Raw genomic sequence first — 25,180 nt, forward strand, 5'->3', positions numbered from 1 at the left:
CTTTCAATCGTAATAGTCCTCACTGTTTTCAAATCCAATTTTATGCTTGTTAATAAAATTATCCTCATCTGCCATTGAAAGAACCTCATTCTCGTCTATATACTCAACATTAACAACTTCTAGTACATGGGCCTCGACAAAATGGCCGACACGAGCTCTAACAGCAACGGAATAGAAACTGCGCGTTTCATCTCTTTGATAAGCTAAAAGGGGCATTCTTTGAATTCCTTGACGGAGTGGTGTCTCTGATGCCAGTACAGAACAAGCACCGCTTTAGCTAGCTTTGCTTGGTGTGATTTGGTAACTTCAAGAATTGATCCACCGCAAAGCATTTGAGCTGAACCGAGCTTGATTGAAAATGGGTTCTGTTTAAAATCTGTATTGGTGGTGTTATTGTAGATTGTCACGGTTCCTCTGTCTTCCATTTATGAAAATTTCTCAAAATGAAAAAAATGAATGTATTGTACTTGAGAGTTTATTGTGCATTGGGGTTGGATTTTGCTTGTGGGTGTCTCACCTTCTATATAATAGGAAGATCTGTAAAAGAGGAGACTGGATTTGTTTGTTTGTATCATGGATGCAACGATGTCACCGAGAAAGCGAAGGTCGAATGATAGTAGCTGCCGAATTACTGAGCGGAGCTGACCTCACTAAATAATTAAGTGAAGAGAAGAATGAAACATGAAGGCATATTTTTATTTGTGGTTTGTTGAAGAATTTAATTATCAATAAACAATTCTTTGATTTTTAAAGAAGATGGAGAATATAATACATTTGTTTGGAGAAGTTGGTAAAATAATATATTTAGTCCTTCATTTTTTTTTTTATTTTTTAAAAGAAATTTATGATGTGGCATTATGATGTGGCATTGTATTCATTAAGTTAACGGTAGTTTCTTAGTTAACGGAGAGTGTAGCACACACACCATTTTCCATCCACGTAAGGGTGTTATAATCGGAATTTGCCAAGTACAGGGATCCAAACGTGAACAACTTTGAAGTAGGGGTTTCTCGAACAAAAATGGTAAAGTAGAAGGGCCTCTATATGGGTTTTGCCTAAATAAATAGCCCATGCAATGCTACAGTGTATATGTGGATGGAGTAGATACATGTGATGTATGTAAGACATAGATGAGATGACATAAAAAGGGCAAGAGAAGAGCATTTGACTTGATATATTGTTTATAGAATAAAAAGAAAAGAAAAAGAAGAGAAAGAATGGAGAAAAATTAGATAGAATGGAATAGAGTTTTGACGTCCGCAAGGACACAAACACTTCCTTTCTCTCTCATCGCCTCTCTAACACATTCTCTCCCTTTCTCTCTCTACAACACAACACAACACAGAAACAAAAAAAACACAGTGAGTGACTCTCCCACATATCATTACTACTCATAATATAGCTTTGCTCAATATTTATTAAAAACCCACCAAATTCAAAGAACCCATAACTTTAGATTTTGTTAAAATTACTGCGACAGAGAGCTAACCAAAACCCTAAACTTTGTTTGAGAGAGACAACAAACAGACCCTTTTCGACTTCATTTTATTAATTAACTACTTCTTCTTCTTCTTCTTCTATTTTTCTTTTTAAATAGACTTTTCTTTTCTTTTTTCTTTTTTATTTTATGATTAGGGAATTTTGGGATTCTGATTATACAAAAATTCATTTTATTGTTCACTGTTGTCCCTCTCACTACACTTAATTTCTACTGCGGGTAAGTTTTTTTTCTTTTTCTTGCTACAGTTTGGAGTTTATAGCGTTATCTTTTTTTTTTCCCACTTTTGTGTTAGTTTATTGGGAGCTTCGGATCTTTGATTTTGTTTGTTAGGGCTTGATCGAGCTGGCTTTTTGGCTCATTTCTTCTTCCCAACTGTTGGTTCATTGCTTAAAGTTTTAATCTTTGGCAGCTCTTTTTGTGTTTTTTTGTATTTGAATTTGAACTCTTTTCAGTTTTTGTGATGTGTTTTTTTTTTCTTTCTGATTGAGCTAATTGATTGTGATTTTCATGTGGGTTTTTAGTTAAAGACCTTTTTTTTTATATAAACAGCTGTATTTGGTAGTGGGAGTTTACTTTGTAATTTATTTGAAGGGTATTGCTTGTTGAGCTGGATCTAAAATTGCTTTTGGTCTTGTTGCAGCGAGCAATAGAAGAGTGGTGGGTGGTGGTCTTGCGAGGATAGCATGACTGTAGAATGTACAGACTCAGAGAATGTCCCTTTGCTTTTCTTTTCTTTCATCTGCAACTCCTACAACGTCTGCTCAGGCACGAATCCTACTCATTTTTATTGTTGCATAATAAGGACTTTGAAGTCTACATATGTGGAGTTGAAATGCTGAGTAGGTTCAGCTGCAAGTTTGCTTGATTTTGATTGGTTATGTAGTTTTAGGCTTATTCAAATTTGTAGTGTTTTAAGTTAGTTGTAATACTTCGAAGAGGGTAGATTGTGATTCTTGATACAATGGTGCCCTCGGGGCAGCCTACACCGCTTGGTAGTACCCAGTCTGTTCCTCCTTCGTTGTTGAGATCAAATTCAGGGATGTTAGGAGCTCAAGGGGGTCCTCTTTCTTCTCAATCTGCATTTCCTTCATTAGTGTCCCCGCGTACTCAGTTTAATAATATGAATATGCTCGGAAATGTACACAATGTGTCCTCCTTCCTTAATCAGTCTTTTGGAAATGGGGGTCCCAATCCAGGGCTTTCTGGTCCTGCAAGCAGCCAGCGAGGAGGTATTGATGGTGGGGCTGAAACAGATCCACTTTCTGGTGTTGGTAGCGGAATGGGTTTCGGTGCTCCTTCATCTTCGTATATGCAGTCAAATATGGTGAGTCCTGGTCCATCGGGTCAAGTTCAGGGACAGCAATTTTCAAACCAGTCTGGTAACCAGTTATTGCCAGATCAACAGCAGTCCCAACAACTTGAATCTCAAAGTTTCCAGCATGGAGCACAGCATCAGCAATCAATGCAACAGTTCTCTTCCCCTCACAATACTCAGCAGCAACACCAATTTCAGACCATTCGAGGAGGATTAGGTGGTGTTGGACCTGTCAAGTTGGAACCTCAAGCGTCAACAGACCAGCATGGAGCACAGCATCAGCAAACGCACCAGCTGCAGCCATTGAGAAATCTCGGACCCGTCAAATTGGAATCGCAACAAATTCAGACCATGAGAAGTTTGCCACCCGTAAAATTAGAACCTCAACATTCAGATCAGTCATTATATCTGCATCAGCAACAACAGCATCAGCAGCAGCAACAACAACAACAACAACAACAGTTCCTGCACATGTCAAGGCAGTCTTCTCAAGCTACTGCTGCTCAAATTAGTCTCTTGCAGCAGCAAAGAATGTACCAGTTACAACAACAACAACAACAACAGCAACTTATGAAAACGATGCCACAGCAACGTCCTCAATTGCCACAGCAATTTCAACAGCAGAATTTGCCTCTGAGATCTCCAGTCAAACCAGCTTACGAACCTGGGATGTGTGCTCGTCGTCTTACACATTACATGTATCAACAACAGCACAGACCCGAGGTAAGACTTCCTAGTCTATTCAAAGTGTATGATTTGTTCTTTTTCTGGTTTATAATCACGCCTCATTGTCATGTAGGACAATAATATTGAGTTCTGGAGAAAATTTGTTGCCGAGTACTTTGCTCCTCATGCAAAAAAGAAGTGGTGTGTTTCAATGTATGGAAGTGGCCGACAAACAACTGGTGTTTTTCCTCAGGTCTGCTGCTCGGGAAAACTTTGCAACACTAAATAATTGTCTACACCTCTAAATCAAATTAAGCTCTTTCTAAGTAGCTATGTTAGGTATAAGTAGCAAATAAGATTGGTTGAATGAATATCAAGGTTGTTTGCATGTTTACACTACCTTAGTAATCTATGTATGCAAACTCTGTGCAAGTTCTAAAGAAACAAAAAACAGTCTCAAGTAGATAAGACATGTGTTTTTGTTAGCCACTTTCCTTGTGTTTTTCTGGTGCCACTGATGCAAGCTGTAACAAATACCTTGCAATATTTGCAGGATGTATGGCACTGTGAAATTTGCAATCGCAAGCCTGGCCGCGGCTTTGGTATGTTGTTTTATCTTTTCCTGCTTCTCGTGGTAGTTCAAGGATGGGATTTGATGCTTGTTTGTCATGCTATATCCATCTCTTATACTGATATCACCTTCTGATGTACCTTTTGTTCAGAGGCAACTGTTGAGGTTCTTCCCAGGCTTTTCAAAATCAAATATGAAAGTGGCACATTGGAAGAGCTTCTCTATGTTGATATGCCACGCGAATATCAGAACTCATCTGGTCAAATCGTCTTAGATTATGCAAAAGCAATACAGGAAAGTGTTTTTGAGCAACTTCGTGTTGTCCGTGATGGCCAGCTGCGAATAGTCTTTTCTCCAGACTTGAAGGTATAAGTAGGCAGATGTTGCTTGAAATTTAAAATATGGATTGTTTGAGGCAACTTTAACCAAATTTGTTTACTCCTTCTTTGCTGTTGTTTTGGCAGATATGCTCTTGGGAGTTTTGTGCTAGGCGGCATGAAGAACTTATTCCTCGACGATTGTTAATACCACAGGTCAGCAGCAAACTGTTGTTGATTAGTTGTTTTTTTTTTTTTAATGTTTTTGGTGGTTGTGTGGTGGATGGGGTTTTTACTGGGATTTTGTTGGAGTTTAAACTTATAGCCTCACAACCACAGAGACATCTGTAGTAAATTCTTAAGAAAACATGCTTATAAATAGATCATGTTCTTTGTTTTTATCCTTTGAGATGCCAATATCTGTAAATGGCGACATACATTTTTTTAATAAAATTTTGCTAATGAGATTTTGATATGACTTGCCATGACATGGTTTTGGTAATTAGATTCGTGCTATTTAATATTTTCTTCCCAATCGCGCTGATTTGGGCTTCTTCTGTTTTTAGATAGTTGATGCCAAAGGTGGTTCTTATGTTGATTTTCTCATATGCTCTCCTAAAATGCATAGCATATGTGATATAGCAGCTTTTTACGTATGTACGTTGCATCTAATAATGGCTGCAATTGGCCATAAATTGTAAAGAAAAAATGGGTCATGACTCATGCGACTAAATTTTGATCATATAAATAAACTGGACCATCGTTGCTATTACTATTTGTACGATTGTGTTCCTAAATTTCAGGGGATCTTGCATTTTACTCATGTCGTGAAAAACTAAGCGAGAGAAGTGCCTAATAAGTTGATGTGTCAACTAAGAAGTTAATTGTATTTTGCTCTTCTGGTTTATTTGACATTGTTCTACTTTTCTTATCTATAAATGGAGGGCTGCCCTTTTTTTATATCTAGTTCTAGAACTATTATTAATTCAAGCAATACACATTTCATTACTAATGGAGTTTAATTAATATACATGAAGTCTAGATGGTTCTGTTGTTCTTTAACAAAACATGCAAACTATCCTTCAGTGTCCATCATCAATTAACATTTCATAATGACAAGTTGTGCTATGTTGTGTTGCATTGGAGAACATGTTTCCTTCTAGCGAAGATTGTGTGTGAATATTGTTATATTTCAGTTTATTGGATGGTTTTGCAGGTCAGTCAGCTTGGTGCAGCAGCTCAAAAATATCAGGCTGCCAGTCAAAATGCGTCATCTAATGTATCTGTTCCAGAGCTGCAAAACAATTGTAATCTGTAAGTTATTTATCAATCTCTACTCAAATACGTGTGCCATGGCTGAATTTTTCTTGTATGGTTTTCCTCTTAAACTGATGACTGGAAGCTTCTCGGTTCATAATGTTCTGAATTGTTAATCTCTTCAGAATATTTAATTATCTTTCTGTTTTAATTTATTGTGATGCATCTGCAAATATTGCATGATCTTGTATTCTGTATATTTATTTATAAACTGTTTTAAACACAAGTGCAGTGTGCAATTTGATTTTGAACAATTATGTTATAGTCTCCGGCTTCTTGTGTGGGTTAGTGATGTGTTTTTCTTTTGTAGATTTGTTGCATCAGCTCGGCAACTGGCAAAAGCTTTGGAAGTACCATTGGTGAATGATTTAGGATATACAAAAAGATATATTAGATGTCTGCAGGTGACTTCATGAAACCTTTATGCTCATTGTCCATTTATGAATTTTAGGTTCATCATAGTGACTTAGTGGGAATTTTCTGCGTGTACTTCAATGAAAGGTAGATGCGTACTCAAATTTATTAAAATTTTGGTTAGTAAAGATAACCCTTGCTTAAAGATACTGTTGCATATTATTTATATATGATGGATTATGCAATCAACTTCCATTTTTTTCTTTCTACTTTCTTGAAGAAAGCTTTAATGTTATATTTCATATTATATGGAGATATTTGTTGTGATTTTGTTTTTTTGTTGCTATTTTTTCCTACTTGCTTGTAATCTAATGCAGTTTTTAAGTTTTCTACATGCCATGTCATTGTGTATCAGCAGTTTCAATCTCTCAGTTTTACTTTGTTGGTAACTTGGTGGGATTCTGTCACATAAGATATACTGCTATGTTAGTTCCTCTTGGCAGATTGCTGCATTTCTCACTTTTCCCCTTCTGATCCAAAATGTTTTATATTGCTGCAGATATCTGAAGTGGTTAATAGCATGAAAGACTTAATTGATTACAGTCGAGAAACAGGGACAGGACCAATGGGTAAGTTTGGTCACATTTTACTGTAATTAGTATGTGTGCTAAAATCTGTCATTCCCATAAGAAAATATTAACAGTGAATCTGGAAAAATTCTGTTACATCTATATCTCTGCATTAGGCAAATCACAGTTTGAGTGATTGTGTGTCTACCTGTTGTCCTATTCTTGGATGTCATGGTTGTCTAACTTTTGATGGCTACAATTAATTTATCTCTATGCAGGCATTGGTATAATGAACAATTTGGCATATCAATTTTGCATATTGTTTCTTTTGTAGTACCTTCTGTTTTTTAGTTGAACGATTAGTGTGATTTAGGGGTGAACATGTTTTTCTTCTCATGTTGATGGCCTTTTCATCAAAATGTCTAATTTTGTTTGCGCAAGAGAGTTGCTATACCTGTTGACAATCAAATTAATGTATGGAAACAACCTTTTGAGAGAAATAATTTCGGTTGGTTGGTCTTAAGTTGTTTCAGAACAATGAACTGTCTGCTCGTGTGGTTTTCTTTTGCATAGCTTTGAAAAGCGTAGTCAGTCTTGATGCTGATATTACTCTTAAAGTTTTTAGATTTTAAGTTCCCCGCAAATCTAGTTTCAGGAACTGTTAGAGTATTGGCCCTAATTTGTAACAATTACGAAGAGGCCTTAGAAAATATTAGGCTGGAATTAATAGGCTTCAAACCTCTGCATTTGGCCGGGTCATGGTCGATTAATAATTTGGCGCTGGGGAGATGATCGACCTCAGGCAGTTCTATATCCTAGTTTCATGCAGGATTGGAGGGTAAAGCTTTAATTCAAGAAAGATGACTCAGAACTTACCGATCTTATTGTTCATTTTTGGACTTCTAATTACTTGCTATACCATGGCTTGGCCTGTCAAGCATAAGTTGTGTTCTGCATCTGGTTATGTGGATTGTTCTGGAGCCTTAAGGCAGTGGATTGAGGACATTATTAATTTTTAGTGTTATAGCTACCGTGCCGTGTTGTTTGCCTTCTTCTCCACCTTTCTACAGTTCAATGTTTTGTGTGCTCAGATTCTTTGTTCATGTCCATCGCTTTCAAAGTGCATGCAACTGACATTCTCTCTGATATTTGTTTTCAGAAAGTTTGGCAAAGTTCCCTCGAAGAACAAGTGCTTCTTCCGGGTTTCATAGTCAATCTCAACAGCAGGAGGAACAGTTACAGCAGCAGCAGCAGCAAACAATGCCTCAGAACTCGAACAGTGATCAAAGCTCGATGCAGGCTGGTGGTATGCAAATTGCTGGTAGCAATGGCATGTCTGGCGTGAATAACTCTCTCAGTGGGGCGTCTGCATCTACCTCTGGCAGTGCTATTGTTGGGCTTCTCCACCAGAATTCTATGAACTCAAGACAACAAGGTTCAATGAATAATGCAAGCAGTCCCTATGGAGGAAATTCTATCCAGGTTCCGTCTCCTGGTTCGTCTAGCACAATTCCGCAGGCACAACCTAGTCCTTCTCCGTTTCAATCGCCGACGCCTTCCTTATCTAATAATCCGACGCAAACATCTCACAGTGCCTTAAATGCTGGCAATCACTCTAGGTCTACAAATTCGCCAGCAAATATTCCATTACAACAGCCAGCTCTTTCCGGTGACGCTGACCACAGTGATTCTCAAAGCTCTGTGCAAAAGATCATACATGAGATGATGATGTCCAACCAACTAAATGGCACGGGTGGTATGGCTGGGGTCAGTTCTTTAGAGAATGAAATGAAAAGTATCAACGGGATCTTGCCGTCAAATAACAGTGCAGTTCTCAACGGAGGCAACGGCCTGGTCGGGAATGGTACAGTCAATAATTCTGGAATTGTAGGTGGTGGATTTGGCACCATGGGAAGTGTACTGGGGCAAAATTCCATGGTCAATGGAATCAGAGCTGCAATGAGTAATAACTCGATGATGAATGGACGTAGTATGTCACCGGTGGTTCGAAATCAAAGCATGAATCACCAACAGCAGGATTTGGGAAACCATCTACTTAGTGGGTTAGGAGCTGTGAACGGATTTAATAATCTACCGTTTGATTGGAAACCATCCCCGTAAAAGTCTCGTCAATGACACTCTTGAATGTAGTTGCTGGAGCAGCACGAGTGTGGGCAGAATTCCCTACAGAACTGTGAAGATAATGGAATAGCTGCCAGGGCTAACCTCCCTCCCTCCCTCCCTCCCACTTTGTACTAATTTCAGAGAAAAAGTGAAAACATAATATAGCATAGTGTTTCTTTTATCAATGAAATGTTAAATCCTTGTCGAGTCTCTTCTAATTGTTTTTCCTAATTTATGATTCAATACAACTTCTCCCACTTTCAACAGTCTACGAATCATTCTCCGCATTGCTCTTTACCTGTCTATGTTTCTCTCTTCCTTTCTCCTCAAACTTCATGCCCAGTTCTTTGTTTTGTAGAATTCTCTCATTAAACAGCAGCTATTCTTAATTTTAGCTAAAAAAAATAGTATCAATTTGCTCTTTGTAGCAGCTTATGGTCAATTCATTCTGTAGTTATTTTAAAATGGATACATTTGGTCAAATTAAATTGACAAGTTTAAAAAATCAATTGATAAAAAAATTAATTTTGATGTTAATTGTCCATTGTATGTAAGTCTAGGGGGTGAAATGATATTTAAGTAGATGATTAATCTTACGAGTATATTTTTGTTGGCTGTGTTGTTTACTTGAGAATTTTGAATGTGGTTGGACGTGGGAGAAACTAGGAGAAGGTATGTTGCCAAGTTGTAAAATTTAGTTAATGTATGATTAGTGTTGTATTTATTATGATGAGCTGTTCCTTAATCATGATTAGGGACAGTTGGATTCAGGTGCAGGAGCAGATGGGGGACAGCATGGCCTTAAACTAAATGAGCTGTGGTTGGATTTTTGTGCAATACTAGTTGAGACTTGACAGCAATGTGATCTTATGGGGTTAAGGATGATAATTTGACATGTTCAGTACGAGGATTTGGTTGGACTGGGTCTAATTAATTGGGTTTACAATTTTATACATTGAGTTGAACTACCATATCTTGCTCAGCCAGTCAGCCTCACTAGCAGCTGGACCTAATGTGTTGTTCAAAATCGTTCATTAATTTTTTTTTTGAGCCATCAAATTTTATTAAATTGAATATGAAACAGTTGTATTTATAAAAAAATTAAAAAATTGAAAAATTAAACCTGATGACCGACATGAAACAAACTATTATGTTAGCATGCATTGTCTGATTTGTAAATCTACTTACGAAAACAAAAATTAAATTAGCAACTGTTTCGCCAATTAAATGTAGCCTTCAATCAAATTTATTCAACACCAGCTTACTAATTTCTGATATCAAAAACTACAGCCATAATATCCGATGCAACCACTATTCGACAAACCATTTTATAAAAAGAGACAATCAGTGGCAGAACCAAAAAAATTTCCAGTCCAAACTAAACGATATCTTATTAATAAATATATAAATATCATTTGCACAAGATTTATATTAATAAAGAATAATTGCAAATATTACAATAACCTTTTACATTAGTTTCAATTACTACGATACATGTGCATTCTTTACGTCTATATAGTTTGAACACATTGTAAAGTAGACTAGTTATCAATTCTCATAAGAAAATTATCTCTCAATATAGCACATCTTTTTATGTTCTGAAGTTGAAATTATCTTCTTTATAACAAAAATTGACGATCTTTGGCGTTTTAATATCGTTATCATACTATAATACAAATATATAAACTAAATCAATTTGTACGATAAAATTTAAAAGGGGAAAAAACTTTCTTAAATTTCAAGGTGGATTGGTTTTGAAAGAGAAAAAAATTAGAAGATTATTAGAATTAGTAATTTTTGATTAAAGAAATTAGAGATATTTAAGTTAAAAGTTTTGAAAAATGGATTAGAATATTTGAGAATGGGATTAGAAAATTTTGTTAAACTTTTTAGAAAATTGATAATTTTTTTGGCAAAAGGTAAAAAAAATCTTTGTAGTTTTCTCAAAAATACAAATAAATCCTTAAACTCTTTTTGGGCACAATAAAACTCTCGTTGTTTCAAAATTTAACAATTAAACCCTCTAAATTTTTAAATCGGATAAATAAATCCTTCCGTTAATTATGACAGTTAACAGACGTAGATGATCTATTAGAAAAAAGTAAAAAAATGACCTCAACATTTTTATTATTTTAAAATTAATCCTTTAGGTATCTTTTATTAAAAAAACTTTAAAATAGGGATACATTTTTTTAATATAAAAAAACTGATGAACCAGCAGGAGAACTGGGGCGAACCCAGTTTTCAAATAAAGCTGAGATATGGGTTCGTCCCAGCTCTCCGATGAACCCAGTTATATTTATTTTTTTAAAAGTAAATTTAATAAGAAAAAAGTGTCAATTGTGTTCTTAATTTGGTTTCTATTTGGTTTAATTTGATTCTAAAATATAAATTTTAAAATCTAATTGATTAAAGAAATTAAAAAATAATTTATAATTTGATCCCGAGACACATATTCAAGTGACTTATTGATCTTTTTTTTAACTGCCTTCCATAATTCAATGCTTCAAAATTGACAATGATTGTGATAATTCATGCTTGATAATTGACATCATAAAAGTTGATAATGTTGAATGCGAAAGAGGTGCTTTTTTCCCATTCCTCATAGACTCTTAGGACAATTTTTAGCTATTGATACTATGTTGAAAATTTGAAAGAAAAATGTTATTTCTTATTGATTATTCAATAATATGACTTAGTCGTTTATAGACATTACGCATGACAAGTAAAATCTTGATTTAAATAGAAAATATTTTAAAAGATTACTTGCAAAAAAAATCACGAACTTTAGCGTATTTTACAATTACAACATGAACACTGAAACATGATCATGTCAGTAACCAACTTTCATTTTTTTTTCCAAATTGAAACGCCGACCAATCATATAACTACACGTGGAATATCCACGTCGGTGTTTTTTTAGCTCGGTGTTCTGATTTGCCAAAAAATGAAAGTTTAAATTTGTGTTGTAATTGCAATTCACGCTAAAGTTAGTGATTTAATTTGCAATAAACCCTATATTCTAAATGATCATAACTTAGAAAAAACGGGAATAATTTAAATAAGTAATTGAATAATTATTAATTAAATTATAATAATTTATTAATTATAATCATTCAACAAATTATACATGAGCAGACTTGTTGGACATGTTCAAACAAGCTAAGCTCATTTAAATGTAAGTCCAAGTCTGATCCAAATCTAGTTCGAGTTTAATATTTATAACTCAGTTCATTCATTATATTTAGGGAAATTGCAGAAAATACTCCGTTTTTTAAAAATATTTATGAAATGCTCCATTTTTTAAAATTTATGTTTTTATCTTTTTTTCCGAAAATTTATTTTTTTACTCTGAAAAATTGTAAAAATACTCTGTAAACTGTTTGAAATTGTTTTTTAGAAACCGTTTGAAACTCTATTTGAAATTATTTTTGAAAACGGTTTCAAATTATTTTTTAATAAACCGTTATACACCGTTTGAAATTCTATTATAAACTGTTTTTGAAACTATATGCGAAAAGTTTTGTAAAACGGTTTCAAATTGTGTTTTTTGAAACTGTTTGCAACTGTTTGAAACTGCGGAGTAAAAAAATAAATATTTAAATGTTTTAGGTATGTTTGTAAACTTTCAGTTTATGAGTTAAATTTTGCAAATAATCAATTCTTTTTTTTATTTGATTCAAAAAAAAAGAATTAACGAGTTTATCATTTTTGTTTTATCCGATGCGCTTAACGAAAGTGAACTCTCTTCAAAAAAAATTCTTCGTAATTAAGCAGCATCTTTTAAGTATATTTTTAGTTTTTTAGGTATTTCGCTAAACTTCCCATATATTTATACCGGTTTGAAACGAGTTTTTTTTAGCCTAGACATATATTTAACTAAAAATAAAAATTCAAACTCAACATAGAAAAACGGGTCTAACACATGCATGTACTTGGACCGGACTCGATGAAAAATAAATGTTCAAGTCCGGCCCAAATGGGCCATGTCTTAACGGACCAGAAAGATACTCGACCCAATGATGAATTGTACATGTAGGTAGAATATCGTGAATGCTCGATGTGTGAACATACAAGTAGTTGTAATTTATATATATAAGAGAATAATGCAAAAGTAAATATAATAATTCATAGTTACATTTACATAACATGCAAGAAATTAATGAAGTTTGAGGATTGGTATGTAAGTTATGGTTGCATTTTAAGCATCAATATATTTCTCAATGGTGCTAGACAAAGTAGCCTTTGGTACAGCTCCAATCACACTTTCTTTCTTCTCCCCATTCTTGAAAAACAACACTGTCGGAATGCTCCTTATTCCAAACTTATTAGCAATATTTGGACAATCATCTGTGTTTACCTTGAGGCATGAGAATTTTCCGGCATATTCTTTCGCCAATTCGTTGATTATCGGTGCTATCATCCGACACGGTCCGCACCACGGTGCCCAAAACTCCACCAGAACAGGGACGTCACTGGCGACCACAAGAGTTTCCCAGGTTGCATCCGTCACTGCTTCAACTGCAAATGCATGTATTTCAAGACATATATTTCAGTTCAAATATAGCAAATTCACGAACCCGGAAATAATATGCATGCTACACTTAATGGTAACGAACAACAGGAGTGGCATACAAAATAAGTTTATGAATTGAAATAAATTTTATTTTTATCAATAGGCCTCCTAAAGTCGAACCTCATCTTTTATATTTACTGCTTGTATATCGATACAAATGACAAAATGACTTGACCAAACTGATATGAATTTTTAATTTAGGATATATAAATCAGTATTTTCATAATTTTGGATAATAATAGTTTTATATAAATATATTAAAGTGGCCTACCCCGGATAACAAAGGCATCTCCAAGTGCATCAAGAAATCGTGAGTTCAAACTCCGCCACTAATGTTTTACTAACTACTACTAACATCTAAATACCCGAGACTCTAGTAGTCGGAACTCTATATGTTTAAAAAGAAATGGCCTGATTCTCAAAAATATCCTAAATATTTAAGCTCTTTTAATTTCATTAAAATCCAATCAAAACAAAAACTGGTAATATGCATGAGAGCTCATTTCTGGTTGAAGGAACACAATTATTTTGGCTATCATCGTAAAATGCAAATAGAAATAATGGTAGCAAGAAGTACCTTCATCCACAGCTGCTTTGGAAACAATGGCAGACTTTCGGGTTCTGCTTCTCAAATGAGGAAATAATGAAGAAGATGAAGAAGATAATGATAGATTGGCATTGGGTAAATTCAATCCTTTAGGCAAATGAAATTTCTCTGAATGAAAAGATTGCACAAAACCAGCTCTTGCACTGCTACTCACTGTACTTACTTGAAAACAGTTCTTCATTGCCATTTTTCTGTCAAATTACTCTTTCTTTTGCAGTACCAACAATTTTTGAATAAAAAAAATGTGGTTTTAGTAAATTATGGATAAGAACAGTTTATTCTTTTATATTTCTGATCTCTAACATTTCTATCTCTGTTATTTCCTTGCGGATATTCTTACGATATTTCTTTTTGTGAGGCCATAGTGGCCTTATAATTTATGTGGTTCAGATTTCATTAAGCACTCAAAATAAAATTCATCTAAAATTCATGTTAAAACTAGATCAAGACTTCCATTAGTTTTTACATTTTGTTTAAGTGAACATCATAATAATGTTCACCATATTTTGGTTACTTTAAGGTTATTAAATTATATATTTTGTTTTGAAATGAATATAATGGTCTTTAAATGATATGGAAAAATGTACAAAGTTACACACTTTTGAGCCGATCATACACGTAATTTTCCTTTTAAATTTATTTAGTTATCCCATGTTGATAAAATTAAAATAGAACTAGTTACTAATATGTAAAAAATATAAAATCGATAACCGTTTTATAATGGTAACTATAATTTTTTTAACCCTGTTAATTATAGATATCTCACCCATGACTTGGGTGCCTTGTATAATTCTTTGTCCTCGTTGTTTTTGCTGGTTTGGATTAGGACTTATTGTGTGTAGGATAATTTGTGAATGTGATCTCTCAATCGGAAAAACTATTGGGGTTTTAAGGTTGTATACAACACATTGGTAAAATAGGCATACAATTTATTACTCCTTCTCACAAACATAAGCTAAATAAATTTTTAGGCAGCAAGCATGGTACCGTGAATGCAGTTTTAGTCGAAAACAATTAGTCAAATCCATGAGAACGTTAAAAAGGCAGCATTTACAGTAGCGTTGAGGATCTAGGAGTGCCGCGTATGTTGCACAGGAACATAAATTTTAAAAAAGAAATGATTAAATAAGACTAATCGATGTTTTTATAAAAACATATTTTTTATATACATATATATAAATCAGAATTTTAGAAGCATTTCCAGAAATATAAATGAAACACCATAACGTAAAATATGCACAAATCTCCATAGAACATAACTCCCCGACAACAATCACCACCAGCATCTCATGTCCTGTTACCATGTGAATTTTCCATCTGTGTAAATCCTTCAGAAATTTACAACAGTTGTAAGCGTGAGATACTACAGAATAATCACCAATAAACTAGCACAAAATGCTCAGAGAGAAGTAGCTAAACTGTTGCAATCGTTTGATCTCTTGTTTTGGTGGACGGCAAAGCCAACAGAAAGGAGGACTAGACTGTAAATACAGAAATTAAAGCCGCCTTAGTTAAACTATATCACAAGATATTTATAGGTATATCGTCTACAAGCCAATTTCAGTACAACCATGTAGCTCAGCTTAAAATTGTGCAAAACAATGTGAATCTACATTCAGTGATGAAAAAGAGCTCCCGATCATCTCAAAATGAGTAATCTTTCAAATCTGATTTGAAATCATCCAAATCCACATCAGCTAAGCACTCCGCAGCTGTAAGAGGCGGGAGATTCCGGGTCTTGCGTCTCATGTTATGTTTGTGCCACTCGCTCTTAAAGTGAATCCTATACTGCTTGGCATCACCAACAAAAGCATCACATGTGTTACACCTTTGTTGCTTTACCTCCCCCTCATCGTTCTTTTCTGAAGTGATGGTCTGCTTTTGCATTTTCTCACTCAGTTGAGCCACAACAGTAGACTCGGTGCGTTCCTTGGGTTTGCTTGATGGTGCATCGTCAAAATCATCAAAATCATCTACATGAGTTTCCCCTTCAAAATGTACAGACACTGCAAGAATTTCCAACCTGCCTTGCAAATTCCTTACCAAGCCATCACATTCTCGAAAGAAAGCTGGGTCTAATTCACAAATCTGCAAATAATCAAATATAAGCAAGCTCTAGAAGAAGGAAAAAAATGCACCTAACAAGTAGATAAACTAGTACAATAAAAGGAAAAGGCGATAACCTTTTGAGAGCAAAAGGAGGAAATTAATGCAATGCAACAAAGACGAATGCAGCTCAAATTTAGTTAGGTCATTCATCAAGCAACAAATTGTCAGAAAAGGTAACATTCATAACAATTAAAAAAGTTGAGTCAGTCACAGAAAGGCTCACTACAGCACATGCTACCAACACTTCTTCATTGTCTACGCATAAAATATACTTCATACCAGACAAGAGTTGCTTTGATACACACTTCTAAGTGGCTATTGTTTACACTTTACACCGATATTGAAGTAGTATGGGCAGCTGTTGCCCTTAAATAAAATTAGCCATAATTGATAATTGGACCAGAAAATTTGATTTTTTTGATTTTAAACAGTAGCCACAGAAATTATAAATGGCAGGTCTTGGCACTTCAAACAAGTTTTACATGTGTTTGTTAGTTCTCAAACCCCTTTCCGAGTTAAGCAGAACTAAAATGAAGTCATGGAACTCAATAGCTACATGTATGCATATTCACAAAACAAAGAAAAAGAAAACTTAATGCAAATTATAGTTCTTTCTCCTTAATAATATGGGCTTTAACTCAATAATTATCCAGGGACAAAAGAAATCTCGAGCATCCTAAAAAATTGATAGGTAATCTCTAACTTTCATCATTTTGTTTGCAGTAGTCTACCGCCATCAGAAAAGGCGTAGAAATAGCAAACTCTCGCAAAAGCTACCTTCATCAGAAGTTCTAACTCATATCAAAAAGTTCTGTCTGGTAGTCAACTAGTTAGCATAAAAAAAAGACTGAAAATGTTATTCAGACTAATCCTAAATTGCCAATAAGTTTGTTGTGAACACATTTCATTATCTGAACATGTAAATTAGGGCTAAACTCTATCTAGGCAGAAGCAATACAGCATTAAAAAACTAAAAAAATTGAAAGGTGAAAAACAAATAAATATAACAGATTAACATAAAAAACTTAGGCTTACAACAGAGAGCTGATTTCCAGATTCATCCTTTGAAACAACATTAGCATTCCATGCATCTAACTTTTCAAGAAGACTAGAAACATTAGATTCAGCAATAGTAAGCCCTAGTCTCATTGGTGACCGCTTAATCGGAAATTGCTTTTGAAGCTCGCGAATTACATCTAAAGCCTGCACACACAAAAAAAAGCAGTTGGCAAAACTTTAAATATGTTTCAAATAATAGGAGAAGAAACAGGGTGAGCAATTTGTACAGAGAAAAGAACATATAAAAAAAAAACTGAAAACGGAAAAGTAATCTAAATGAACTAAAAGTCTAAGCCATCAATGGGATAACATTGATAGCACTTTCAAACCTGCTTCTTGGAACTGCTATGTGGATCAACAGCAAAGTGAATTTCATGCATAAGCCTCTCAATCATACTAATAGTGTAAGGGCGTTGAGTTTCGGAATTGACAGTTTTCTGCATTACAGTAGTTGCTATATCTCTAAACTGACTCGTTAACTGAGACTCCCGTTCTTTACCGGCGACTTGAAGTTCTCCTTTCTCCAATATCTAAACCCATCAGCATCACCACAGTTACATAAGAATCACTTAAAACAATAAACAAACTGAAAACAAAACTTGACAAAACATTACGATTATTAATTGATACCTCAACACAAATTCGGGAATGATCATCAGTACCAAAAGCTCTGTCTAAATCTTTAGACTTGGCCAGAACTCCTTTAGAGACATTAGAATAAACAGTATGTGACTGTAACACTTCATCTATATCTTTCTCACTGAAACAATATTAACTTCATCACCAAATTAAAACACATCCAATCCAAGTGGTTAATTCTTAAAAAAATTAAGAAAAAAACCTTCTAAAACATTAGAACAAACGATATGTGAGTATAATTCATCTATTATTCTCTGAAACAAAACTACTCAGAACATTTAAACAGAACCCAGTTGGTAGTTCTAAAAAAGACTTACACCCCAGAGCGCCAAGAAAGAACTTTGTTCTTATAACAAGCAATTTCGAAGCGAACGCCGTGTTTCTTTAATCGAACTACTGCAACGTTTGTTAGCCTTTTTTGGCCAATTGGCTGCATAATTGATTTCGACATTCTCCGCCGTCAATCTCCGCCGGTTTCTGAATTCTCCGATCTTTATTCTCTTCGACACTCGAAACTTCTCTTTATTGAGCCTTTCTTTTCCGCGCTTTCTATTTACTGGGCCACGAGAGGCCCAACTTTATATGCTTCTAAGACCATAAAGCCCAGATTCATCGGTTCAAAATGAGAACGAAAGTTTAGTCCAGTTTAATTTCTTTTAAAAATATAAAATATAGTTAAACTAAATATTATTAAACTGATTAGCCTATTAAAATTATTTAAGTTTCTATCTAATGTTTAAAGGCTTAATTACTTAAAAACCACCCACCTTAAACTTTTTTTTCGTTTATATCCTGACCTAGGAAAAAATTTATTTATACCCTGACATATGTATTTATGTTTCACCTCTACCCGAGGCACTAAATTAACCTCTTTTCATTAAGAAAAAAGTTTAAAATAGTTCTTCATTTTTAACCTCAGCTAATTAGAGTTTAATTAGAAATGATTTTTTCTCTAAATGAAGGATTATTTTAAACTTTTTTTGTAAATGAAAAGAGGTTAATTTAGTGCTTTGGGTAGAGGTGAAACATAAACACATACGTCAGGGTATAAATGAATTTTTTCCTAAGTCAGGGTATAAACGAAAAAAAGTTCAAGGTGGGTGGTTTTTAAGTAATTAAGTCTTTTTTTTAACAGAAATATTGATGAGTTGATGTAGTTGATCGAATCGGCGGCTAAATTGATTGGATCAGAGGTTTGGTTTCTAAAACAGCGGTTGGAAGTGCAACAAACTCGAAGCTTCAGTTTAGCGTGGTGGGTACTATTTATTGTGTTCTATTGTTTTAGTAGAGAGAAGCATGGCATCCCCCGAGCATGAGAGCGGAGCTTCAAAGGAAGACAATAATTCTGACAACACCACCACCGCTAATGATTTCTTCGATATCTATGGACCTCAAGTACTGTTCTTCCTTGTTTATTCATCATTCAATTTTATATTGCTTCTAATTGGTGTTCATGTGTTCGTTTTAATTGCTTGATTAACCAAATAACATTGTCTATGGAACTTTGCTTTTTGGAATTAACTTACTGTGTAATGTTGTGCTAAACCCCCGTTTAAATAAATTAGCTGATAGTCAATGATGTTGGTTTCTTTGAGTTACCCAGTTGTATTTTTCTCAGAGCTTGATGTTTATGGTATCATATACAAATGTTTTCTGCAGGCAAAAGCTGAAATTGTTTTTAAAACGCCAGAAGCTAACCAAACTCTGAATATGGAAGTAAGTTCTATGTTTACTCTACTTCTTTCATAATTGAACCTTGAAAAAGAAAAATTTGAAACTTTATGGGTGGCTGTTTTTTTTCTTCTTGAAACAGGATGTTCAAGGGCTTGTAACCTGGGTGCTTGCTGAAGGCTTCATGCCATCATGGGTATTCATAAAGGTTCATCATTTTTCTCCCCTTTTATGTTTTTTTTTTTGCTTTTGAATTCACATGATCACGTTTGTATATTTTACTTATGCTTTAGATGCACAGTATAGGTTAATCATGGTTTTTTAAGGAAGTTAGGTATCCACCATTGGTAATTTCAGTCTCTACAAGAAAAGAGGTTCGAGCTCTTTTAATGTACTTCTACCGATACGGGATTCTCAGCAATGTGTTAATAATACTCGAGGCCCAGGAGACTGAAATTGAGAGAAGTTTGAAATACAACTTCTGAACTTGTCCTTATCTTTGGCCTTACTTTTTGGCGTGTTTTGATAACATTACCTTTCAGATATATGTTCTCGCATCAATACATAAGTCAGCTTAAATCTGCATCAAGCAATATATAAGAGCCTGATACAGTGGTGTTGTGTTCTTTGCGGTGAATGTTTTAGTCTAAATGAATAATAGAGTTTTTTTATTTGTTTTTTTTGTTTTCAGAACAAACCTCTGATTCCAAAGGTGGCTATGCTTTTCATTCCTGGCCTGGATGCATCATTATATTTATCGCACTCTAAGTTACTTTCTACTTTAAAAGGATACTGCAGCAATCCAAGGGCACTTTTAGCTCTTAGGTCAGTAATGCTTCTGCTTCTTTTCCATTTTTGCAATAGTTGAACCACCGTCCTCTACTTAATAGCTGTCAGTTTTGTCCTTCGCTAGCTGTGTAGCAGATGAGATGCAAACAGTCGACGCTCTTCTAACATGCAAAATGAAGAGAAAGAGAAACAGAGCCGAATTATCTATGCAGACATGCGAACTAGGTTTTCCATTTGTTTTCAAAACTGACTTCAATAAATTAACTTATTATGAGCTAATTGAGTTTCTCAATTCATGGTGGCATTAAGCATGCTACAGGCTTCAATGATTTCTTACTAGGGGAGTGCTAGTCTAACTAGTATGAGTAGTAAAGCAAGCCAGATGCACCCAAAGATGGACACTTTTACTTTTATGGGTGTTTCCGTTATTTGCATGGGACAAAAACAAGGTACACAAGTTGTTGGTATGCATATTTGCAGTGTTTTGTTACATTGCATTCTACTCATCCTGGTGTGGCTAGCAATCCCTATTTTAGTAGAAGGACACCCTTTGTGTGCGTGAAAATGTATATTGAATTACTTGCATCTTGTTGCATTCCAGACATTTGATTGTGAAATGCAAGATTGAAAATCATTGGAAGTATTTAACAAACCAACTTTTCCTCACTTGAAAGGGAAAAACATTAGTGGAACCTCCTCTAGAAGGACCATATTCACATTTTGAGTTTTGTGAGATTGGATAGCTCATAACGTGACTGAACTCTTATGTGGTCATAAGAGTCCTCTAGTATTATTTCGATATGTTTTTTCCTTACACTTCATCTCTTTTTGGTATTGATAATTTTCTCTTGATGCTTAATGTTACTCCTATTTCATTTATTTGAAGTACAGTGTTATATTATGAGGTTAAGTTTTGAAATGAAAATCCTTGCTTGATGCGGTTTGGACCATTGAAGCATAAACAATCTCATTTTTTAGGTTTATAATGCACATGTCAAGGTAATAAAAAATTTCATCTATGGACAGGAGATTTATCATCAATTGAACTCTTGAAAGATCTACCTTTCCCATTAACATATTACACACTTACTGCTAAACAACTTGAAGAAAATGGATATATAATCGGTCAACCAGGTAATGTGGATCACTGATATTTTGTCTAAATTTATACTGTATTTACCTTTCTTCCCATGCATAACTTGGTTAATAATTTCATGTAGGTTTCATTTCTACCCTTCCTGCACCTTCAGGATCTCCTGCTTGTAATATGCTGGCACTTGATTGTGAAATGGTATTGTGTTACTTATAACATAATGCTCTGAAGCATCAGATAGGCATTGGCTATTTGCGTTTGGTGTAAACTTGTATGATTGTTGTGATTCAGAAGAGTATAGCCATAAAAAAGATATAATTAGTTTACCATTTTGATTGTGGTTTGTAAAATTTTAATTTGTCCATTAACTGGCTATATGACAAGGTGTATGCTTCTTTTAAAATTTAGAAAGAAAATTGCACAGTATGGCTGTTTGAGCAGAGAGAGCATTGTTTGAGATAGTTCTATTATAACCCTCTCTATTTTGCTGGGTGTAATAAGATATGTTAATTCAGCCAATGTTATTCCACCCCTGTGATACTTTAAGTCTCATAATGGAACGGTTCATATTTTACTAGTAAGCTCAAAATGTTGAATATATGTATTGAACAGAACGCAGAGTTATTTTATTCCTTGCAATTTGACTTTCAAATCAAGTTTGTTTTTATGATTAGAGTTGTTTCTTTTAATGCATGTGCATTTCTCCTTGAGGAGCATCTTGGAATGCATTTTTCCCATCTTCTTTATTAAATAATGATGTGAATACTAAATGCTTGTTGAGTCAATGCATGAAAGCTTTCTAAGTGCTTTGCTTGAGTGATCTCTTTTTGCGGATCATTAAGTTTATAAGTTTTGTATATAGCAGATGGTTGATAGGGTATAATCTTATTGACTTGGTTTTTCTTTTTTGTTTTTGTATTCAATAGTGTATCACAAAGGAGGGCTTTGAGTTGACAAGAGTTACCATGGTGGATACTAAAGGAAAGGTATGCTCAATGATGTTTATCTTTCTATGTTAGAAAATGAATTGTTTTGTATTTTCAGCTTGGTTGTGGAAGGCCTCTGGCAAAAACTACCTGTAATGTAGCCCTAATTGTGTGCCGATTTCAATAAAGCTTGTGTGTGAGGTGAAAATATTCTTACTTGATCTCTTGCATTTGTTGCAATAAGGTGATCAATTAATACTGGAATACTATTTCCCCCCAAAATGGCATCCATTTGCCATCAATGATTTACCACGAATTGTTTTGAATACTAAGGTTTGCATTACTTAAAGAAAGCAAGAGCTGATGCTGTCATGGTATTAATTTTTAAATAAGAAGCTCCTTGATTATCATCGTGTCTTGATGATCTGCAATTCTCTTGCTGCATCTTGTGGTTGGTTCATTAGATTTGTATTCCTAGCATGTCATTGCAGACGAATAAATTATCAAGAAATTGTTTAATTCACATCCAAGTTATCCAAAAGAGTTGTAGCTTTTTCAAGTTTCTGGTTGCTTTTGGACTCCTGAGGTAATTATATTGTATCTTGTTCTACAAAATGTGTAACATCTGTTGACCTTTTTCAGGTTGTATTGGATAAATTGGTTAAACCGTCAAACCCTATTATTGACTATAATACTAGGTAATACAAGAATTTTGGGTTTCCCTAATCCACTTCAAAATGGCAAGGACATTTCAGTTCCTATATTTATTTATTATCCTGAATTGACCATACAGGTTCAGTGGAATTACAAGTGAGATGCTGAGCGAGGTAACTACAAGCCTTAAAGATGTTCAGGTTTGAGAAAAGTCCCTTTCTCCATTAAATTATATCCTTTATCTAAAACAAGAATTATTTTTTTATGAAGTAGTAACTAATTTTGGTAACTGTTGCTTTAGCTATTGGGCTGTTTGGTAAGGCTCTCTGTATGATTCATGAAGTCGTTCTTTTATTCAGGAAGATTTCTTAAAGCTGGTTCACAAAGAGACTATGCTGATTGGCCACTCCTTGGAGAATGATTTGTTAGCCTTAAAGATCTCTCACGAGTTGGTAATTGATACTGCAGTGTTGTACAAACATCCCCGAGGTGGATCTTATAAAACTGCTCTCCGAGTTCTTGCCAGAAAATTTCTCTCTAAAGAGATACAGCAGTCAGGGAATGGACATGACAGTATTGAAGATGCAAAAGCAGCTATGGAACTAGCATTTTTAAAGATTAAATATGGCTAGTGAATCTTTCCCAAAATAGCATACGCCATTATTTTTATTTTTTTTGGTGCTTCTCTGCTTTATTCTTGGTGTTTTACATATCCATGATCCTTATCTATGCCTTTGGCTGTTCTTATAGGACCTGACTTTGGTTCTCCTCCATCATTTACACGGAGAAAGCTACTCACCGTTTTAAGTGAGTCCGGTAAAACTTCATCTGTCGTTGATGATATTTCAATAGTGAAACGGTACGCTTCTGAGTCATCCCATGCATTTCCTGTGTCTTCTGATGATGAAGCACTCTCAAAGGCCATTAAAGAGGTGCATAATTGACTGTAAATTATGTGTATATATATGTCATTCGCTTCATCTTTTGTTGGTTGCTACGTGTGTAGTAATTTATATTGTGATTGTAGGTAAAGAATGATCGAGTACACTTTGTCTGGTCCCAGCTTTCTGAGTTGAATTCTTATTTAAAGAAGCAGGCAGATGATGAAGAGAAATTGAAGGCTAAACTTGCAGAGATGTCAGCATTGCTTACATGTCAAAAGAAGCCCGCAAACAGAAAAGGCGTCAGATGCAATATGACATCTGAACTAAAGGAAATTCTTATGAGGATAGATGCAAGGGTCCGTAGCCTATATTCTGCTTTGCCAACTAATACAATGTTCATAATTTGCACTGGACATGGGGATACAGCTATTGTTAGAAGGTTTGTATCTATTAGGTGGCTAACATTTTCTGTTGTGCTTCTCGTCTTTAATGTTTCTTACTATTTGCTGTGCTGTAATTGTGTACTCTGAAAGCATGCAACTAAAATTTAGACAAGCGCTTAGAATGTCGGATAGTGGTTTTGCCCTCAACTCGATGTTTTGATTAATGCATATAGGGGTGTTTATCTTCGAATATTATCTTTTAGAATTTGAGACATTTTCCTTTTTAAGCTATTGAAGTGCATTAGATGATGTTCGGAAGATTTTTTGTTTCTTTCTAGTTATTCTAGTTCATATTGTTTGTTTTTATTAATAAGCATATGTTTCAGTCCTGAAAAACCTGCAATTTACTCTTTTATATTTGAACATGATTGAATGCCTACTACATGATAGCATACGGTGATGCATTTTTATTCTTTCATGATTATGAATAGGCATATATTACACAACATTCGATTGTAGTTGTCGGGTTTTTCAGGTTATATGAATTCTCACTTCATGATTCTGTTATTTCTCCATTTCTTTGAACATGGATGAAGATTGAGGAAGATGCTAACAGAAAATCCGGACAACCGTGAGCGGATTGTAAAGGTCTTGGAGGAGCTTCAAGCCCAAGCTGAAGTAGCTTTATGTTTTGTAGCTGTAAAGAACTGAAGATGCGATGTTCATTATTCTTTCTGCTGATGTCGTAGGCTGATTTCGGTACCGATATTTCCCAATTTTGGCGTTAAAAAAGTCATTGGTTGATTGATGAGGAAATATTGTAAATTCATGATGTAAACATGTGTTTATGATAGTAGAAATTTTTTATGCACTTTTCTGGACTTGTATCCTATTTGTTAGTTCAATGGTCTGTTTCTGTTCTGTGGGTGGCTGATGCTCTCAAGAAAAGTGGCTAAATTTATGACAGCGTTTGAATGACATGCCTAAAGAAAAGTATCAAAATTATAGGACTTAAATAGTAATTTGTCCCTTCAATTTATAAGCGGGTAGTAAATA

The 25,180-nt window shown here is 34.6% G+C and overlaps 4 protein-coding genes across 5 annotated transcripts; 2 read left to right on the plus strand and 2 right to left on the minus strand.

Moving 5' to 3' along the window:
• The first annotated feature begins 1,207 nt into the window (after window positions 1–1,207).
• Window positions 1,208–9,000, plus strand: LOC126682048 (transcriptional corepressor SEUSS). 2 transcript variants are annotated; one of them, XM_050377607.2, is made up of 10 exons: window positions 1,208–1,717; window positions 2,142–3,539; window positions 3,616–3,735; window positions 4,036–4,084; window positions 4,205–4,419; window positions 4,518–4,586; window positions 5,587–5,684; window positions 5,998–6,091; window positions 6,601–6,670; window positions 7,770–9,000. In XM_050377607.2, the coding sequence occupies exons 2-10, from the start codon at window positions 2,463–2,465 to the stop codon at window positions 8,729–8,731; spliced, it is 2,754 nt and encodes a 917-aa protein (XP_050233564.1). In that variant the 5' UTR covers window positions 1,208–1,717; window positions 2,142–2,462; the 3' UTR covers window positions 8,732–9,000. The 2 variants fall into 2 exon arrangements, with proteins under 2 accessions (XP_050233564.1, XP_050233566.1); XM_050377609.2 differs by having other exon boundaries at window positions 1,208–1,361.
• A 3,799-nt stretch (window positions 9,001–12,799) lies between these two features.
• Window positions 12,800–14,198, minus strand: LOC126666158 (thioredoxin M-type, chloroplastic-like). The gene is made up of 2 exons (XM_050359148.2): window positions 13,888–14,198; window positions 12,800–13,255 (listed from the first exon to the last, which is right to left on the minus strand). Exons 1-2 carry the CDS (start codon window positions 14,102–14,104, stop codon window positions 12,936–12,938), a joined length of 537 nt encoding a protein of 178 aa, XP_050215105.1. The 5' UTR covers window positions 14,105–14,198; the 3' UTR covers window positions 12,800–12,935.
• A 1,129-nt stretch (window positions 14,199–15,327) lies between these two features.
• LOC126688181 (uncharacterized) lies at window positions 15,328–18,234 on the minus strand. Its single transcript, XM_050382793.2, has 5 exons — window positions 18,042–18,234; window positions 17,716–17,845; window positions 17,415–17,615; window positions 17,062–17,229; window positions 15,328–16,005 (listed from the first exon to the last, which is right to left on the minus strand). The coding sequence occupies exons 1-5, from the start codon at window positions 18,173–18,175 to the stop codon at window positions 15,562–15,564; spliced, it is 1,077 nt and encodes a 358-aa protein (XP_050238750.1). The 5' UTR covers window positions 18,176–18,234; the 3' UTR covers window positions 15,328–15,561.
• Window positions 18,235–18,869: 635 nt separating this feature from the next.
• LOC126688172 (small RNA degrading nuclease 5) lies at window positions 18,870–24,995 on the plus strand. The gene is made up of 14 exons (XM_050382782.2): window positions 18,870–19,119; window positions 19,384–19,440; window positions 19,538–19,603; window positions 20,087–20,220; window positions 20,309–20,409; window positions 21,211–21,318; window positions 21,405–21,475; window positions 22,204–22,263; window positions 22,846–22,901; window positions 22,997–23,057; window positions 23,217–23,484; window positions 23,608–23,789; window positions 23,885–24,180; window positions 24,721–24,995. The coding sequence occupies exons 1-14, from the start codon at window positions 19,021–19,023 to the stop codon at window positions 24,833–24,835; spliced, it is 1,674 nt and encodes a 557-aa protein (XP_050238739.1). The 5' UTR covers window positions 18,870–19,020; the 3' UTR covers window positions 24,836–24,995.
• Window positions 24,996–25,180: the final 185 nt, after the last annotated feature.

The sequence above is a fragment of the Mercurialis annua genome, linkage group LG1-X, assembly GCF_937616625.2.
Source record: "Mercurialis annua linkage group LG1-X, ddMerAnnu1.2, whole genome shotgun sequence".
In the NCBI taxonomy this organism is placed as follows: Eukaryota; Viridiplantae; Streptophyta; class Magnoliopsida; order Malpighiales; family Euphorbiaceae; genus Mercurialis; species Mercurialis annua.